Source organism: Zootoca vivipara, chromosome 4, assembly GCF_965207765.1.
Source record: "Zootoca vivipara chromosome 4, rZooViv2.hap1.1, whole genome shotgun sequence".
NCBI lineage: Eukaryota > Metazoa > Chordata > Lepidosauria > Squamata > Lacertidae > Zootoca > Zootoca vivipara.
In genome coordinates, this window is record NC_142587.1 from 102692289 (window position 1) to 102711841 (window position 19553).

The 19553-nt window shown below is 45.7% G+C and overlaps 3 protein-coding genes across 3 annotated transcripts in view; all 3 read left to right on the top strand.

The window, feature by feature from the left end:
• LOC148686099 (uncharacterized) overlaps window positions 1-19553 on the top strand; it is a 580325-nt gene that overhangs the window by 547612 nt on the left and 13160 nt on the right. The window contains exons 8-9 of the mRNA XM_088668900.1: window positions 15397-15401; window positions 17659-18365. Coding sequence (XP_088525026.1) covers window positions 15397-15401; window positions 17659-18365 — 712 coding nt within the window. The remainder of the gene's footprint in view (window positions 1-15396; window positions 15402-17658; window positions 18366-19553) is intronic.
• The window catches only part of LOC118078417 (uncharacterized), a 295133-nt gene that overhangs the window by 191904 nt on the left and 83676 nt on the right, over window positions 1-19553 (top strand). The window lies entirely within an intron of this gene.
• On the top strand, window positions 3864-12818 carry LOC132592072 (zinc finger and SCAN domain-containing protein 12-like). The gene is made up of 5 exons (XM_060274159.2): window positions 3864-4278; window positions 5838-6330; window positions 6537-6618; window positions 6904-6986; window positions 10442-12818. The coding sequence occupies exons 2-5, from the start codon at window positions 5929-5931 to the stop codon at window positions 10496-10498; spliced, it is 624 nt and encodes a 207-aa protein (XP_060130142.1). The 5' UTR covers window positions 3864-4278; window positions 5838-5928; the 3' UTR covers window positions 10499-12818.

The window sequence follows — 19553 nt, forward strand, 5'->3', positions numbered from 1 at the left end:
TCTCTGTTCCTGCGATCGGAAGGTCGGTGAAGGTGCTCCAGTCGCCTAGCGCGCTTAAGACATGGGCTGAACAGGCGTACAAACAGGGGCGGGGCGGGCGAGTGCTAGAGTCCTAGAAACATAGAGTTGGAAGAGACCACAAGGGCCATCCAGTCCAACCCCCTGCCAAGCAGGAAACACCATCATAGAATCATAGAGTTGGAAGAGACCACAAGGGCCATCCAGTCCAACCCCCTGCCAAGCAGGAAACACCATCAAAGCATTCCTGACAGATGGTTGTCAAGACTCTGCTTAAAGACCTCCAAAAAAGGAGACTCCACCACACTCCTTGGCAGCAAATTCCACTGTCAAACAGCTCTTACTGTCAGGAAGTTCTTCCTAATGTTCAGGTGGAATCTTCTTCCTTGTAGATTGAATCCACTGCTTCGTGTCCGCTTCTCTGGAGCAGCAGAAAACAACCTTTCTCCCTCCTCTATATGACATCCTTTTATATATTTGAACATGGCTATCCTATCATCATCGTAACATTATACAGGAGGCAGCAACGAAAACCATCCCAAGGAAAAGGAAATGCAAGAAAGCAAAATGGCTGTCCAACGAGGCCCTACAAATAGCGGAGGAGAGGAGGCAAGCAAAATGCAAGGGAGATAGGGAAAGATACAGGAAACTGAATGCAGATTTCCAAAAAACAGCAAGGAGAGACAAGAGGGTCTTCTTAAATGAGCAATGCAAAGAAATAGAGGAAAACAACAGAATGGGGAAAACCAGAGATCTGTTCAAGAAAATTGGAGATATGAAAGGAACATTTCGTACAGAGATTACCATAATCAAGGACAAAAGTGGTAAGGACCTAACAGAAGCAGAAGACATCAAGAAGAGGTGGCAAGAATACACAGAGGAATTATACCAGAAAGATATGGAGGTCTCGTACACCCCAGGTAGTGTGGTTGCTGACCTTGAGCCAGACATCTTGGAGAGTGAAGTCAAATGGGCCTTAGAAAGCACTGCTAATAACAAGGCCAGTGGAAGTGATGATATTCCAGCCGAACTATTTAAAATTTTAAAAGATGATGCTGTTAAGGTGCTACACCCAATATGCCAGCAAGTTTGGAAAACTCAGCAATGGCCAGAGGATTGGAGAAGATCAGTCTACATCCCAATTCCAAAGAAGGGCAGTGCCAAAGAATGCTCCAACTACCGCACAATTGCGCTCATTTCACACGCTAGCAAGGTTATGCTTAAAATTCTACAAGGCAGGCTTAGGCAGTATGTGGACCGAGAACTCCCAGAAGTGCAAGCTGGATTTCGAAAGGGCAGAGGAACCAGAGACCAAATAGCAAACATGCGCTGGATTATGGAGAAAGCTAGAGAGTTCCAGAAAAACATCTACTTCTGCTTCATTGACTATGCAAAAGCCTTTGACTGTGTCGACCACAGCAAACTATGGCAAGTTCTTAAAGAAATGGGAGTGCCTGATCACCTCATCTGTCTCCTGAGAAATCTCTATGTGGGACAAGAAGCTACAGTTAGAACTGGATATGGAACAACTGATTGGTTCAAAATTGGGAAAGGAGTACGACAAGGTTGTATATTGTCTCCCTGCTTATTTAACTTATATGCAGAATTCATCATGCGAAAGGCTGGACTAGATGAATCCCAAGACGGAATTAAGATTGCCGGAAGAAATATCAACAAGCTCAGATATGCAGATGACACAACCTTGATGGCAGAAAGCGAGGAGGAATTAAAGAACCTTTTAAAGAGGGTGAAAGAGGAGAGCGCAAAATATGGTCTGAAGCTCAACATCAAAAAAACCAAGATCATGGCCACTGGTCCCATCACCTCCTGGCAAATAGAAGGGGAAGAAATGGAGGCAGTGAGAGATTTTACTTTCTTGGGCTCCTTGATCACTGCAGATGGTGACAGCAGTCACGAAATTAAAAGACGCCTGCTTCTTGGGAGAAAAGCAATGACAAACCTAGACAGCATCTTAAAAAGCAGAGACATCACCTTGCCGACAAAGGTCCGTATAGTTAAAGCTATGGTTTTCCCAGTAGTGATGTATGGAAGTGAGAGCTGGACCATAAAGAAGGCTGATCGCCGAAGAATTGATGCTTTTGAATTATGGTGCTGGAGGAGACTCTTGAGAGTCCCATGGACTGCAAGAAGATCAAACCTATCCATTCTTAAGGAAATCAGCCCTGAGTGCTCCCTGGAAGGACAGATCGTGAAGCTGAGGCTCCAATACTTTGGCCACCTCATGAGAAGAGAAGAATCCTTGGAAAAGACCCTGATGTTGGGAAAGATTGAGGCCACTAGGAGAAGGGGACGACAGAGGATGAGATGGTTGGACAGTGTTCTCGAAGCTACGAACATGAGTTTGACCAAACTGCGGGAGGCAGTGCAAGACAGGAGTGCCTGGCGTGCTATGGTCCATGGGGTCACGAAGAGTCGGACACGACTAAACGACTAAACAACAACAACAAATCCTATCACCCCTTAACCTTCTCTTCTCCAGGCTAAACATACCCAGCTCCCTAAGCCATTCCTCATAAGGCATTGTTTCCAGGCCTTTGACCATTTTGGTTGCCCTCCTCTGGACACGTTCCAGCTTGTCTGTATCCTTCTTGAACTGTGGTGCCCAGAACTGGACACAGTACTCCAGGTGAGGTCTGACCAGAGCAGAATACAGTGGTACTATTACTTCCCTTGATCTAGATGCTATACTCCTATTGATGCAGCCCAGAATTGCATTGGCTTTTTGAGCTGCTGCATCACACTGTTGACTCATGTCAAGTTTGTGGTCTACCAAGACTCCTAGATCCTTTTCACATGTACTGCTCTCAAGCCAGGTGTCTCCCATCCTGTATTTGTGCCTTTCATTTTTTTTTGCCCAAGTGTAGTACTTTACATTTCTCCTTGTTAAAATTCATCTTCTTTGCTTTGGCCCAGTTGTCTAATCTGTTAAGGTCATTTTGAAGTGTGATCCAGTCCTCTCGGGTATTAGCCACCCCTCCCAATTTGGTGTCGTCTGCAAACTTGCTCAGGATGCCCTCAAGCCCATCATCCAAGTCATTGATAAAGATGTTGAATAAGACTGGGCCCAAGACAGAACCCAAGAGAGAGCCAGCAAGTCAAGAGACGTCACATAGAGTCTGATTGATGGGCCCATCAACATTCTGCCCAGGGCTGACCTCTCAGGCCTGGTTTACTAATTAAACTTGGCTCCTGTGCGGAGTAGCTAAAAGGAGGAACCGTTTCAACACATGTCATTGTGGCCAGCAAATTTAGGGCAAGGGGGAGGGATGGGGGGGCTGAGATTTTGGAGCGGGATTGAATCCTGGAGGGGAACAGGGCTTTGCATGAGAACAATATTGTTTTGCTGCTACCTTGATGGCCTCAGCAATTTGCTCCAGGACTGGCAAAAGGACAAGAAATGCAAAAGAAAACAAATCAATGGAAAGCTCCAGAAGATGCAGAGGGCAGCCGAAAGAATAAAACAAACTCCATCAGGATCAGCTGCAGGAGAACCGCTTGGGTCAGCCCATCGGAGGCAACCCTGGAGAGCTTCTGCTTAACTTACTTCTATCCTGCCTTTTCCCTAGACTGTGTGTGTTTGTGTGTAGGCAGAACCACAGAATTGTACAGTTGGAAGGGGCCTCCAGGGACCATCTAGTCCAACCCCCTGCCATGCAGAAATTGCAGCTGCAGACTCCCCAACAGACGGCCTTCCAACCCCTGCTTAAAAACCTCAGGCGAAGGAGATGCCGCCACCCCCCCCCCAGGGGAGGGCACTCCACTATTGAATCGCTCTCACCCTCAGAAGGTTATACAAAGCTTCCCTCTGGCCTCCTCCTCCTCCTCTAGATGACCCCGGGATGATCCCCTCCTATCTCTCCACTCCTGAATTCGAGGAGGGGGTTCCTTGCCTCCTGCAAAGCCCTTTCCCCTGCAAGCTGTTCCTCCAGTTTCTGGCCAAAGGAGAGAGATGTTCAGAGTCCAACCAAGAGCCTCACCCTCAAAAGGATATATGGGCATTAAATCCATAAAAAATAATAAAAATCTGAGCTTCAGCCAAGCGAGAGAGGGCTGAGCTGGGTGGACTCGGCTTTGCAAGGGTTAAAGGGAAGCGAGCTGCCTTCCTAGAGAGGACAGGAAGCAAGGGGGATTCCCAGGTCCTCCAAAGCCAAAGCCCCTCCCTCCCCAGTCCTCCTTTCCTGCTTTGGTGTCTCTCCTGCAAGGGCTGCATCGCTGTCCCTTCACTCCTGGGATGGTCGGGTGAGTCTCCCCCCCCCCTCTCTCCCCAGAGGTTGCAGTGGGGAGACGGGAGGGGTCCCAGGGGGGCTGCAGCAGGGGGTGTCTGGGGGGGGGGGAGACAAAGCCAAGTCAGGGAGGAGAGGGTCCTGCCGGGGGGGGGGCGAGGTCTGCAAGGCTCTCCTTCCTGGAGATCAGAGGATCCCAAACTCCCCCGAAATCTCCCTTCTTCAAACAAAGGAGTCCCTGGGACTTTAACTCTGTGTGACGTCGCTCAGCGTCATTGCACAACAGAGGGAACATGTGCAAATGGTTTTCCAAAACTGGACGAGGAGGGGGACTAGGAACCCCCCCCCATTAAAAGACCCACTAGGAGGAGGGAGGGAGGAAAGGTGGGAAAGAGAAAGGCCAGGAATAAGGAGAGGGATCCCAGCCCATAGTCTGGCTGCTGCATTGCAGACCAGTTTCCCAGTCGTCTCCAAGGGCAGCTCCACACGGAGGCCACTGCAGCAATCCCCTCGCACCCAGAGCATGGCATCCCAGGACCACATCCTCTCTGTCCCAAAGGGATTCTTGCTGGAAAACCAGCAGAGCAGGAAACGGGCGCTGCTACTCACTGAGCCTCCAGGAACCTTGGCATCAATGGCGGCTGTGTGTGTGTTGGGCTATCTAATAGAATAATAATGGTCTCTTCCAACTCTATGATTCTATGGTTACCCGCCTAAATTTCAAGAGAGATGTCTTTGGCCCCATGCACTTGGCCCTCAGGGGGTTGACTAGATGCATAATGGCCCTCAGACCTAAGAAACAGGGACCCCACCCCAGGAGTCTGTCTTGAGAGCAGCAGAGAGTCCAAGTGCAAGAAAAGGAGACAAAAGCAGGAGGGTGGGGGTGGGGGTGGGGAGCACCTCCTGAGGACCCCCAAGTGAGGACCCCCACTAGAGTCTAATAGAATAATAACAATAAATTGCCTGCCTATATTTCAAGGGTTTGGCTCTGCCCACTTGGCCCTCAGAGGGTTAGCCAGATACATACCTGGCCCTCAGAGCAAAGAAAAAGGGACCCTACCCCAGGAGTCTGTCTTCAGAGTGGAGGAGAGACCAAGTGCAAAAATGGAGACAGAAACGGGGGAGAAATGTGCCCTGAAGTGGGGGTGGGATGAGAACAACTCCTGAGGACCCCTGGGTGAGGACCCCCACTAGAGCCAAGCATCCATTTTTCACAAGATACAAATGACTCCCTTGTCAGTCAGTTCTGACTTCATGCATTGACAGGAATGCGGGAGAAACCAGGCTGATTCACCTCACAGAAATCCCTTCAGTTGCAATGGTCCTTCTAGGAGGGCTAGAGGCAGCTTTCTTCTTCTTCTTCTTCTTCTTCTTCTTCTTCTTCTTCTTCTTCTTCTTCTTCTTCTTCTTCTTCTTCTTCTTCTTCTTCTTCTTCTTCTAGAAGATATTTCATGGTTTGGGCTGTGGTCCAGTCTAGCCCTGGTTCCTAGCAAGACTCATCCATTCTTCTTCAGAGAACCATTTTCTTCTCCTGACCTACAAATCCTGTAACAGAACAATGTATTTGCTTTATAGGGTTTCCTAGCACCTCTCATCAGCACAGGCAGAAATTGGCAGAAGACAAAAGGCTTCCTTCCAGTCTCGCAGAGGCTTCCTGAGACCACAGATGGATGACCGAGACTCAGCTGGCCCTGGAGCAGGAAGAGGCCATGGCATCCAAACTGGGAGCAGTGGGGGATTCTGGGAAAACTCTGTGCAGAAGATGCTGGGTGAGGAGGACACCCTCCGCTCAGAGGGGCAGAGCCAGAAGTTGAGGCAGTTCTGCTGCCAGGAGGCCAAAGGACCCCGAGAGGTTTGCAGCCGACTCTACCACCTCTGTCGTCAATGGCTGAAGCCAGAAAGGCACACGAAAGCTGAGATGCTGGACCTGGTGATCTTGGAGCAGTTCCTGGCTGTCCTTCCCCCGGAGATGGAGAGCTGGGTGAGGGAATGCGGAGCGGAGACCAGTTCTCAGGCGGTGGCCCTGGCCGAAGGTTTCCTCCTGAGTCAGGCAGAGGAGAGAAAGCAGGTGAGAGAGACTTTCCTCTGGATACTCCCAAGGGGCTCCAAAAAGGACAGAGAACATCCCATAATGCTCTACTTATGACCCATCCTTTTTCTGGGAAGTCATCCATGGAATGAGATCTAACACCCTTAAACTTTTTGTATTTGTAATTCTCTTTCTAATATTTCTCGCCATTCATTCTCTCTTTTTAATCCTTGCTGCTCTTTCAGGAAAATGATCATTTTGCAGAAATGGACCTGGATTCCTGTGAGGCAGAGAGGCCTCCGTTGGACACAAGACAGAGGCAGCTGGGTAAGGAGGAAGGTGGTTTTTCTCCGTTTGGTCTCATTCTGTTGCTTTTCCAACTCATCTGAGGGTTCTTTTCATATTGTTTTGGGGGGGGGACTGTTGGGAACAAGGGTCCAGAGGAGGGGAGATGTATTTCTGCATAACAAACATGAAATGGGCACAAACCTCCAACTGCACTCAGCAGGTCAGGCTTTCTCAAAGGCCCATCTGTGGTTAGAGATGCCCTGATTCACCTGTGAGAGAAGCAGGCACTCCTGGCATCCTGCTTACCTTTTATTTCTCTTGCAGGTGACAGAATGATGCTGGCAAGACCTCCTTATTCACCTTTTCATGGGAGCAGAAGGGAATCAGTGGCTGTGGAACCAGATCAGGTCAGGGGAAGCTGCCTTGTGGGGACAGAGGCCGAGGGATGGAGGAATGTCATGGACTGGTTGGGCACAGAGGAATGGTGGGTGGAAGCAGCCGGGGAACCGGGAAGGGAAGATGGCTCAGAGCCCAAGGAGTGGAGGTGGAAGAAGGATGAGCGAGAAGAGGGAGAAGCCTGGGAAGAGGAGGTGTCAGAAGCTGAAGGGGTAACAGGGCTTAGTGAGCTGGGAGACTGTGTGGCAGAATGCAGCCCAGAATCAGAGGCTCCTTCTTCTTCTGCCAGAAGCCACCCTCCCTGCTTGTCTCTCAGAGCCAGGAGACGCCTGACAATGGAGGAGCAAAGGCAGGCTGCACTATTCGATCCCTTGCCAGAAACCCCAGAGAGGAGGGGACTTGGAAAGCTGTGGGGAGCCAGAGACCTTCACTCTCAACAAACTTTGCACTATATAATCTCACTTTTCATATCCCTCCACACTAAAGAAACTTCCACCTAGACAACTACCATAGTCCATTAATTGATTGACAATGCAAACTGACAGACCCTCAGGGAATGAGATGCTGTTCTCATGAGGCCATGTTGTTGTTGTTGTTGTTGTTTAGTCGTTTAGTCGTGTCCGACTCTTCATGACCCCATGGACCAGAGCACGCCAGGCACTCCTGTCTTGCACTGCCTCCCGCAGTTTGGTCAAACTCATGTTCGTAGCTTCGAGAACACTGTCCAACCATCTTGTCCTCTGACGTCACCTTCTCCTAGTGCCCTCAATCTTTCCCAACATCAAGGTCTTTTCCAAGGATTCTTCTCTTCTCATGAGGTGGCCAAAGTATTGGAGCCTCAGCTTCAGGATCTGTCCTTCCAGGGAGCACTCAGGGCTGATTTCCTTAAGAATGGATAGGTTTGATCTTCTTGCAGTCCATGGGACTCTCAAGAGTCTCCTCCAGCACCATAATTCAAAAGCATCAATTCTTCGGCGATCAGCCTTCTTTATAGTCCAGCTCTCACTTCCATACATCACTACTGGGATAACCATAGCTTTAACTATACGGACCTTTGTCGGCAAGGTGATGTCTCTGCTTTTTAAGATGCTGTCTAGGTTTGTCATTGCTTTTCTCCCAAGAAGCAGGCGTCTTTTAATTTCGTGACTATTGTCACCATCTGCAGTGATCAAGGAGCCCAAGAAAGTAATATCTCTCACTGCCTCCATTTCTTCCCCTTCTATTTGCCAGGAGGTGATGGGACCAGTGGCCATGATCTTGGTTTTTTTGATGTTGAGCTTCAGACCATATTTTGCGCTCTCCTCTTTCACCCTCATTAAAAGGTTCTTTAATTCCTCCTCGCTTTCTGCCATCAAGGTTGTGTCATCTGCATACCTGAGGTTGTTGATATTTCTTCCGGCAATCTTAATTCCGGCTTGGGATTCATCTAGTCCAGCCTTTCGCATGATGAATTCTGCATATAAGTTAAATAAGCAGGGAGACAATATACAACCTTGTCGTACTCCTTTCCCAATTTTGAACCACTCAGTTGTTCCATATCCAGTTCTAACTGTAGCTTCTTGTCCCACATAGAGATTTCTCAGGAGACAGATGAGGTGATCAGGCACTCCCATTTCTTTAAGAACTTGCCATAGTTTGCTGTGGTCGACACAGTCAAAGGCTTTTGCCTAGTCAATGAAGCAGAAGTAGACGTTTTTCTGGAACTCTCTAGCTTTCTCCATAATCCAGCGCATGTTTGCTATTTGGTCTCTGGTTCCTCTGCCCTTTCGAAATCCAGCTTGCACTTCTGGGAGTTCTCGGTCCACATACTGCCTAAGCCTGCCTTGTAGAATTTTAAGCATAACCTTGCTAGCGTGTGAAATGAGCGCAATTGTGCGGTAGTTGGAGCATTCTTTGGCACTGCCCTTCTTTGGAATTGGGATGTAGACTGATCTTCTCCAATCCTCTGGCCATTGCTGAGTTTTCCAAACTTGCTGGCATATTGGGTGTAGCACCTTAACAGCATCATCTTTTAAAATTTTAAATAGTTCAGCTGGAATATCATCACTTCCACTGGCCTTGTTATTAGCAGTGCTTTCTAAGGCCCATTTGACTTCACTCTCCAAGATGTCTGGCTCAAGGTCAGCAACCACACTACCTGGGGTGTACGAGACCTCCATATCTTTCTGGTATAATTCCTCTGTGTATTCTTGCCACCTCTTCTTGATGTCTTCTGCTTCTGTTAGGTCCTTACCACTTTTGTCCTTGATTATGGTAATCTTTGTACGAAATGTTCCTTTCATGTCTCCAATTTTCTTGAACAGATCTCTGGTTTTCCCCATTCTATTGTTTTCCTCTATTTCTTTGCATTGCTCATTTAAGAAGACCCTCTTGTCTCTCCTTGCTGTTTTTTGGAAATCTGCATTCAGTTTCCTGTATCTTTCCCTTTCTCCCTTGCATTTTGCTTGCCTCCTCTCCTCCGCTATTTGTAAGGCCTCGTTGGACAGCCATTTTGCTTTCTTGCATTTCCTTTTCCTTGGGATGGTTTTCATTGCTGCCTCCTGTATAATGTTACGAGCCTCCATCCATAGTTCTTCAGGCACTCTGTCCACCAAATCTAAATCCTTAAACCTGTTCCTCACTTCCACTGTGTATTCATAAGGGATTTGATTTAGATTGTATCTTACTGGCCCAGTGGTTTTTCCTACTTTCTTCAGTTTAAGCTGGAATTTTGCTATAAGAAGCTGATGATCTGAGTTACAGTCAGCTCCAGGTCTTGTTTTTGCTGACTGTATAGAGCTTCTCCATCTTTGGCTGCAGAGAATATAATCAATCTGATTTCGATGCTGCCCATTTGGTGATATCCATGTGTAGAGTCGTCTCTTGTGTTGTTGGAAGAGAGTGTTTGTGATGACCAGCTTGTTCTCTTGACAGAACTCTATTAGCCTTTGCCCTGCTTCATTTTGAACTCCCAGGCCAAACTTGCCAGTTGTTCCTTTTATCTCTTGATTCCCTACTTTAGCATTCCAATCCCCTGTAATGAGAAGAACATCCTTCTTTGGTGTCATTTCTAGAAGGTGTTGTAGGTCTTCATAGAATTGGTCAATTTCACTTTCTTCAGCTCCGGTAGTTGGTGCATAAACTTGGATTACTGTGATGTTAAAAGGTCTGCCTTGGATTCGTATCGAGATCATTCTGTCATTTTTGAGATTGCATCCCATTACAGCTTTTGCCACTCTTTTGTTGACTATGAGGGCCACTCCATTTCTACTACGGGATTCTTGCCCACAGTAGTAGATATGATAGTCACCCGAACTGAATTCGCCCATTCCCTTCCATTTTAGTTCACTGATGCCCAGGATGTCGATATTTATTCTTGTCATCTCATTTTTCACCACATCCAGCTTACCTCCATTCATGGTTCTTACATTCCAGGTTCCTATGCAATATTTTTCTTTACAGCATCGGACTTTCCTTTCGCTTGCAGGCATATCCGCAACTGAGCGTCCTTTCAGCTTTGGCCCAGCCGCTTCATCAGCTCTGAATCTACTTGTACTTGTCCTCCGCTCTTCCTCAGTAGCATGTTGGACGCCTTACGACCTGAGGGGCTCATCTTCCAGCGTCATAACTTTTATATGCCTGTTGTCTTTGTCCATGGAGTTTTCTTGGCAGGGATACTGGAGTGGCTTGCCAGTTCCTTCTCCAGGTGGATCATGTTTAGTCAAAACTCTCCACTATGACCTGTCCATCTTGGGTGGCCCTGCATGGCATAGCTCATAGCTTCTCTGAGTTATTCAAGCCCCTTCGCCACGACAAGGCATTGATCCATGAAGGGGTCATGAGGCCTTAAACACAGCCAAGTCTGTGAATATTGTCTTCTTGCTAAGAAAGAGTAAACTCCAGCAGTGAACTGTGGGATTTCCTGCCCAGATGACTCTGTGACACCAGCCTTCTGAATGTCACCAGTAGGATTCATCTGTAGTTGCAGTTTTCATGGAATCCTAGATTTGAAAGGGACCCCAAGGGTCATCAAGTTGAACCCCCTGCATTGTGGGAATCTCAGCTAGATCATCCAAGGCAGGTGGCCATTCAAACTAGGCTTATTTACTATCTATATTCATCATTGAATGCTAAAATAGGCTAAGCAGTGGACAGACGATTACAAATAGTGTCCAGGATTCACCTAACCAGCCCCGTCTGCTGCAAAATGGGGCCTGCCCCCCATTCCTTCCCCTCTCCATGCCCCCATGAACCCCTTGAATTTGGCTCTAGGGCACTGGGAGGGAACTCCCCAGAACAGCTCACGAGGAGAGGAGAAAGTGGATCCTTACATCAAGGAAACTGGAATGCTTGCGTAGGGAGAATGACTTGAAAACCACAAGGAGGAGTACCACCTATTTGCACAAAAGAAACAACCATAATTTAAAGCTGATTAAAATAATTCAATTAAAACATCAAAATAGGCGAGGCTTCCGGTTTGCCGCGCTGGCAAGAGGACGCAGAGAACCATTGCGGAGGGGGGGGGAAGTCCGTGGGGCGCGCGGACTCCCCATAAGAACACCGGAAAGAGCGTTCCGGTGGCTTAGCAGCCCGGCGGAGCTCCGGATGCGATTCCTCCGCTGCCCGGGAGCTCAGTAGAGCGACCGAGAGCCAGCGGAGTGGAGTCGCGGGAGCCATTTTGGGCAACATCGTCACCTCCTAGAAGCGAAGCCCCGAGTCTTCAACCAGCAAGCGGCGGATTTTCCTTACCAAAGAAAAATTCAGACTAAGTAAGTGAAATCTCCAATTGGGATTAAGATTTAGAATCGGAAACATAGGAAGAGGTTCAAAAAAACGGGAGTCGATCTCTTCCTACGGTGGAGCTAAGAAGTGGTAAAATGCTCCAAAGCCGATAAGTAACTGACTGTGTCTGGAAACCCTAAATAAATTTCTGGGGGAAACCTCTTATCAGCCCTGGGGCCGGCACCCCACGAGGCCCAGCAAAGAAATAACGTGAAAGAAGTTTGACAGCTGTCAAAAAATAAATGTGGTGAAAAATTGGCGAGTGATATTAGTGGGAAATCTGAAAAATTGAATTGTTTGGACTATGAAAAGGGATTGCCAAGATGGATGCTACTGTTTGCGAAGACGGAAATTCCATTGTCTTTGTCTTCTAATCTCCATTCTGCTTGTGACTGTGAAAAAATGTCAACATCCGGAGCATCTGCCTTCCAACAGACTGTGTTGGGTTATTTGGAAATACTGCAAGATCTCTTAAAGGGACAGCAACAATTTAGCTCTCTGTTAACCAGCTTTGTGGAACATGGACAGGACTTAAATGATATTTTGGCAAATGAAAGGGATCTTAGAAACCAAGACTTGGTGGATGCACAACAAATCAAGATAAAGGAAGAAGAAAAGGTCCAACATGAAGAGAAGAATTCTAAAAAAAATAATTGAGAAATTAATCATAGTGAACGATGCATGACAAATTAAGGTAAAGGAAGAAGAAAAGGTCCAATATGAAGATAAGAACTCTAAAAAAATAATGGAGAAATTAATGACAGTGGGACAGCATCACCAATTATGGGCAATGACTTTTGAAGGGAATGGGGAGGCTTGGGAAAATGCAACTGAGCAAGGAGAGGGTATTGGGATGTTGGGAAAGCAGAGGGAGGGGAAGACAAAGACTGGGATTGTAAAATGGGATAGATCTGGCGTGGGTTGAAAAAATTGGTAAAATTATTTTTAGGATAGTCGAAAAATGGTTGTGAAATCTTGGCTTGATAATGGAAATGCTGATCCGATTAGGGGAAAGAATCCAGGGGTGAAGAGGTTAGAAATGTGAATAATTATCTGATATTTCTTGGGGGGGAGGTAGGAAAGGGCTGGGGGAATTTTTTTTTGATTAGTGTAAATTGAAACAGTGTGTTTAGATAGGCAGTTGGGTGGGTATCTGCCTATTTCTCTCCCTATTAGCCTGGAGCCGCTGGTGGCAGGGGGGGGGCTCTGGGGGAGGGGAGAGTGAGCGGAGCGGAGGGAAACTCAACTGTAAAAAAGAACTCCTTTGGATTGTCACCTCTCATAGGTCTACCTAGTGGCAGGAGGGGGCCTGTGGGGAGGGGGTATGAAGAAGGAGGAATGTTGGGTTATTTTCTTTAGAATAAGAATGGAATTTATGAGTAAGAAATCCGTTATAATTGTTACTAGGAAATCATGAAAACTGGGAAGAAGGGATCTGAGGAAGCCACCAGAATTAGGTTTGATGAATTAAGAATTTGGAAATGGATATTTTAATTTTTATTCTTTTTCTAGGTTTTTCTTTTTCTTTGTTTTTTTCTTTTTGTTTGTTCTTCTTTTTTCATTTTTTAAAATTTTATTCAATGGGATTATAAATAAATAGATGGGGGGTTGCCAACCCCTATCCCGCCTTGTTATACTGGGGCCTCTTGGTGGCAGGGGGAGGCTTTAGGGGCAAGGGGGGGAGGCGAGGACAAACCCATCTATAAAATGGACCGCCTTCGACTCTCACCGTCCAGGGGACTCTCTTGTGGCAGAAGGGGACCTTTGGGGGGGAGGGAAGGTGGATGGATATGTATGATATGTCTCTGTTTTCTTTTTCTTTTGTTTTCCTTTCTTTTTTCTCTGTGTTATTTTAAGAAATCAATAAAAAATTATTTTTTAAAAAAACATCAAAATAGGCATTCATAATAAAAATGTGCAGCAAAGCAATCCTATTGAAACAAGACAGCAATTAAGAGGAAGGAAAGAACAGAGCATTGTGTAGCAGATCATATTTCTGCTGTCTCAGAGGAGGACATTTCCCTTTTTCTTTCAGGGTCCAGTGTGCTTTGAAGATGTCGCTGTTTGTTTCACGGACGAGGAGTGGGCGTTGCTGGATCCTGACCAGAGAGCTCTGCATAAGGACGTCATGGAGGAGAATTGTGGGATCGTGGCCTCTCTTGGTAAGGCTCCCTGTGGGATTGTCTTATCTGCCTGGAAATTCAAAAAAATACCTCTATGTGACAAACCTCATATATTTTCACAGAGCTCAACAGCGCCCCCTATAACACCTGGGAACCTAACACCCCCACAATAAAAAGTAAATTACAGTCTTTTCTGTGAACCATCTTCCTCCAGTACTTCCTCTTCATACCACGGTTGGGCTGTTCTGAACTGCCCAGGCATCTTAAATGTCAGCCTCAGAGTTGTTAGGAAAGAGAAGTAGCTTCTGTCAGGTTTTCTGTTTTTGTTTTTGCTGCTGTCAATCTTGGGTTGACCAAATAGATGCCTGACCTTGGAGATGGAGGGGAGGCCATGACTGGGCCAAACAACATCCATCCCAGAGAAGAGCCAGGCTTATTGAATCTTAGGTAGTGGTAGCAGTGATAAGAATAGTAATCGTAATAATTTTTATTCATTCCCTGCCCATATATAAACATGAAACATTAATAATAAAAATCTGCTCCCGTATGATAAGTACATTAACTTTAAAATGAACAACATACAGTAGTGGCCAAAATTGTGGAAACCTTTTCAGGAAAGTGTATTTCTGAGGTATGATGGCTCATAGCACCATTTGTTGGGGGGAATAATATCAAGAAATTATATAGCAATGGAATGAAAATTTAATGAAGAATGTAATGCAATAACTTTAATGAAGGAGTATTTATTAGAACAGAGGTCATGAAGAAAAAATGTGAAACACATAGAAAAAAGGAGATATACAGAAATTCTCACCATGTCAATTAATACTTAGTTTGGTAACCTTTAGCTTTAATTACGGCCTTACAACGCCTTCTCATGGAGTGAACCATTTTTTTTCTTTTTAGTTCTGCAGCTGTAATAATGTGATACCAAGATGCAATTATTGCCTCTATTAATTGAGCTTTACAGTGGTACCTGGGGTTCCGAACAGCCTAGTTAACGATCTTTTGGGGTTACGTACACTTCAAAACTGGAATGAGTGTTCTGGTTTGCGTAATTTTTTTGGAAAGCGAACGTACTCCATTCGGGGGTGCACTTCTGTTTTGTCGGCACGGCCTTCCCTCGCTCAGCCCAGCAGAAGCAGATGTGTTGGAGCCAGGGAGCGACAGTGACATCTTTTGCCTGCTTGGCACGGCCTTCTCTTGCTTAGTGCCGGCTGCGGCAGCAACACCCAGAAGCAGAGAAGGGGGTCCTTGATGCTGCAGTGATGGAATAGCGGAATAGACAGCTGAGCGGAGGGTGGGGAGGAAGGATCCCTGTCCAGGGACTCGCCTGTCCTCAGGAGATCGACCAACAGCCCGTCCTCCTGTGGCGCCTCCTAATCTCTCCATTCAAATGCAACGGCCCCACCTGCTATTGGTTGAGACAGATGGTGAGGTCACAGGCAGTCCTGAGCAAGTGAGGCTGCTCGCGACATCTCCGGTTCTCAACGGAGCTGCAGCCATGTGCGGAGTGACAGATGTGTGGGAAAAGAAGGCAGGGTGGCGTCGGCATTTGCAGATTTTGTAGGGCGTGTGGGTGGCATTTAAATGGAGACTCTGCTCCTTTCTTAGTGGGAAGAGCATTAAACGGAGGGTTGCCACACAAATAGACCAGGAGGAGGAGCGAAAAATAAAAATAAAAAGCAGCACCGTTTCTGCTTGCATATCTAACGACTCTTGAGTTATATTATTGTTGCCTTATTGGCTTCAGCTGGGTTCTTTGCTTTGCGCCCGGGCAGGGAGAAAAAAAGTCTAAAACGACACCGAGGGTTGAGTCTAGAGAAAGAGTTTATTTCTCGTTACAGGTAGGTAGCCATGTTGGTCTGACGCAGTCAAAACAAAATAAAAAATTCCTTCCAGTAGCACCTTAGAGACCAACTAAGTTTGTCATAGGTATGAGCTTTCGTGTGCATGCACATTTCTTCAGATACACTGAAACAGAAGTTACCAGACCCTATGTATAGTCAGAGGGTGGGAAGGGGTATTACTCAGAAGGGGGGTGGGAATGGGTGATTGGCTGATAGGAGTGGTAAACCTGTTGATGACTGTTAATGACTGCAATTGGTCTTGCAGGACAAAGCTGAGGCGCTAAAGAAAGCTTGATCATGTATAATGAGATAAGAATCCAGTGTCCTTATTCAGACCAGGTCTCTCCATGGTTTTAAGCTTGGTAATGAGTTGCAATTCAGCAACTTCTCTTTCCAGTCTGTTCCTGAAATTTTTCTGTAATAAAACAGCTGCTTTGAGATCTTGTATAGAATGTCCTGGGAGATCAAAGTGTTCTCCTCCTGGTTTCTCTGTCTTGTGATTCCTGATGTCAGATTGATGTCCATTTATCCTTTGGCGTAGGGTTTGGCCTGTTTGTCCAATATAGAGAGCTGAAGGGCACTGTTGGCATTTGATGGCATACACAATGTTAGAAGATGAGCAATTAAATAGTCCTGAAATGGTATGTTGGATGTTGTTGGGGCCAGTGATGGTGTTGTCCGGGTGTATGTGGCAGCATAAAGACCTTTCATTGCCTACAGACAGCCACCCAATCTTAAACAACTCCTCACCCACAATAATGCCACCACCAGACTTAACATGGACACTGGTACCAGAGCCTGCAATAAACCCAGGTGCCAACTTTGCTACCCACACCTTTTGCTGTCATACAACCCCAGATCATCACACTATCTGGGTGTTTCACGGTAGGTGTAATGCAAGTAGGGTGTAAATCTTCTTCGATTCTTCTCCTCACATCTTTTTCTGTCATTTTTTTATTTTTTTCAAACTCATGAAACAAAAGAAGACAAAAAAAACCAACCAACCAACTTGATAGCAATCACATAACAATCTGACAAAAGTCAACCTAAGCAAGTTGTGCTTCCTTTTTCTAGTTATTTGGCTACAGCTTTTGATAGAATACAGGTAATTACATTCTTGATTAAATTATCTTTCCATTGATACATAATAATACGATATTACTCCAAAAGAAAGGGACCCAGGTGGCGCTGTGGTTAAACCACTGAGCCTAGGGCTTGCTGATCAGAAGGTTGGCGGTTCGAATCCCTGTGACGGGGTGAGCTCCCGTTGCTTGGTCCCAGCTCCTGCCAACCTAGCAGTTCGAAAGCACGTCAAAGTGCAAGTAGATAAATAGGAACCGCTACAGCGGGAAGGTAAACGGCGTTTCCATATGCTGCTCTGGTTTGCCAGAAGCGGCTTTGTCATGCTGGCCACATGACCTGGAAGCTATACGCCGGCTCCCTCGGCCAATAATGCGAGATGAGCGCGCAACCCCAGAGTCGGTCACGACTGGACCTAATGGTCAGGGGTCCCTTTACCTTTACTCCAAAAGAAGTGGTGCTATGAGCCATCAAACCTCTGAAATATACTTTTTCCCCAAAAGCCTTGCACAATTTAGACCACTACCGTATATCAAACTAAGCAACATTCAACAACCCATAAGAATGTAATAATAAATATGTTGGTTAATGACAAACAAAAAAGGTAATGAACACACACCCAACTCCCTTCAGTTCTTCTGCATTTGTCCCTGAGGCTCAAATCCCTCTTTGTCTCCGTTGCAGATTTTGATGAAATGGAAATCGAGAACAAGGGTGACCATGGCAAAATCCCCAGAGAGGAGAAGCCACGTAAAAATTTGCAGTGTGGAGAAAGCTGCAGTCAGAGCTCACATTCCACTTCCCAACAAAGAATTCTCATTGGAAAGAAACCCTATCAGTGTGTGGAATGTGGAAAGAGCTTCAGGAAGAGCTGCGATCTCAATTCCCATCAGAGAATTCATACAGGGGAGAAACCCTATCAGTGTGTGGAATGTGGAAAGAGCTTCAGTCACAGCTCCCATCTCACTTCCCATCAAAGAATTCATACAGGAGAGAAACCGTATCAATGTGTGGAATGTGGAAAGAACTTCAATACGAGCTCCGATCTTACTAAGCATCAGAGAATTCATACAGGAGAGAAACCTTATCAGTGTGTGGAATGTGGAAAGAGCTTCAGTACAAGCTCCCATCTCACTAAGCATAATAGAATTCATACAGGGGAGAAACCCTATCAGTGCATGGAATGTGGGAAGAGCTTTAGTACGAGCTCCCATCTCACTTCCCATCAAAAAATTCACACAGGGGAGAAACCCTATCAGTGTGTGGAATGTGGAAAGAGCTTCAGTAACAGCTCCTCTCTCACTTCCCATCAGAGAATTCATACAGGGGAGAAACCATATCAGTGCAGGGAATGTGGAAGGAGATTTAGTCAGAGTGGCCATCTCACATCCCATGAAAGAATTCATACTGGCGAGAAACCCTATCAGTGTGCGGACTGTGGAAAGAGCTTCAATACGAGCTCCCTTCTCACTTCCCATCAAAGAATTCATACAGGGGAAAAACCCTATCAGTGTGTGGAATGTGGAAAGAGCTTCAGTCAGAGCTCCCATCTCACTAGGCATCAGAGAATTCATACGTAGTTCGGAAAAACCCTTTAGTATAGGTTTAGACGTCACGCAAATACGGATCTTTTTAACCAGGTCTTTGGCGCATTGAAATCTGATGCCCTTTTAAAAATGTGGTGGGGATAACCAAGACAGCAAATGCTGGAAATGTAAGAAGGAGGAAGGGACATTTTATCATATGTGGTGGACCTGCCCATTAGTTAAGGAATTCTGGGAAAAGATTTATAATGAGTTGAAAAAAGTGTTGAAGAACACTTTTATTAAGAAACCAGAATCCTTTCTACAGGGCATAATAGGTAAAGAAATTCCTAAGAAATATGTCAATCTATTTTTGTATGCCACAGCTGCAGCTAGAATATTGATAGCAAAGAACTGGAAAACACAGAAGATACCAACGGTGGAAGAATGGCAAATGAAGATGTTGGACTATATGGAGCTTGCCGAGCTGACCAGGAGACTACGTGACCAGGGAGAAGAGACGGTGGAAGAGGAATGGAAGAAGTTTAGAATTTGTTTTAAAAAGCATTGTAGAATTGAAGTAGGAAGAGAATTATAAGTAATTGTGAAGTTGCAGGTTTGAAAAATAAGTGAAATTTATTTTGAATTAGGTGTGGAATGATATAATGAGATATAGATTAAGAAATAGAAGACGTAATTAGGTTAAGGAAATTAAGATTTAGAATTTGCCAAAAATGATTTGCAGTGAGCCGCTAGAAGAGGGACTCGAGGAAGTCCTCTTTTAAAATGTGATGAATTACTGTATTTTTCTTTTTTTATTATAATGTTTGTCTTTATTTTTATTTTTAATATCTTTTTTCTTTTTTGTGTTGCTAAGAGAATTATGATGGGATAATTGTGGATAGATTTATGTATACGAATTATTGTAAAATTTAATAAAAATTATTTAAAAAATAAAAAATAAAAATGTGGTGGGGAAGGGGTTACAGATGTGTATTTTGTGTTTTTATATTGCCTTTTCATGTTGTAACCATCACTGAGACCTGAGGGTGTAGGGAATAGAACTCTTAGGGGCCGAGGGGTCTTTGCTGCCCCAATAAAATATTAGAGGGTTCAACCCCCCCCCCCCAGTTGATAGGCATTGCCATTCCAATAGGGTGCATGCATCATGCGATTGATGGTGCAAGGTGGGTTTTACCTGGCCCCCCACCAATATTTTTTTCAAGTCGGCACCACTGGGT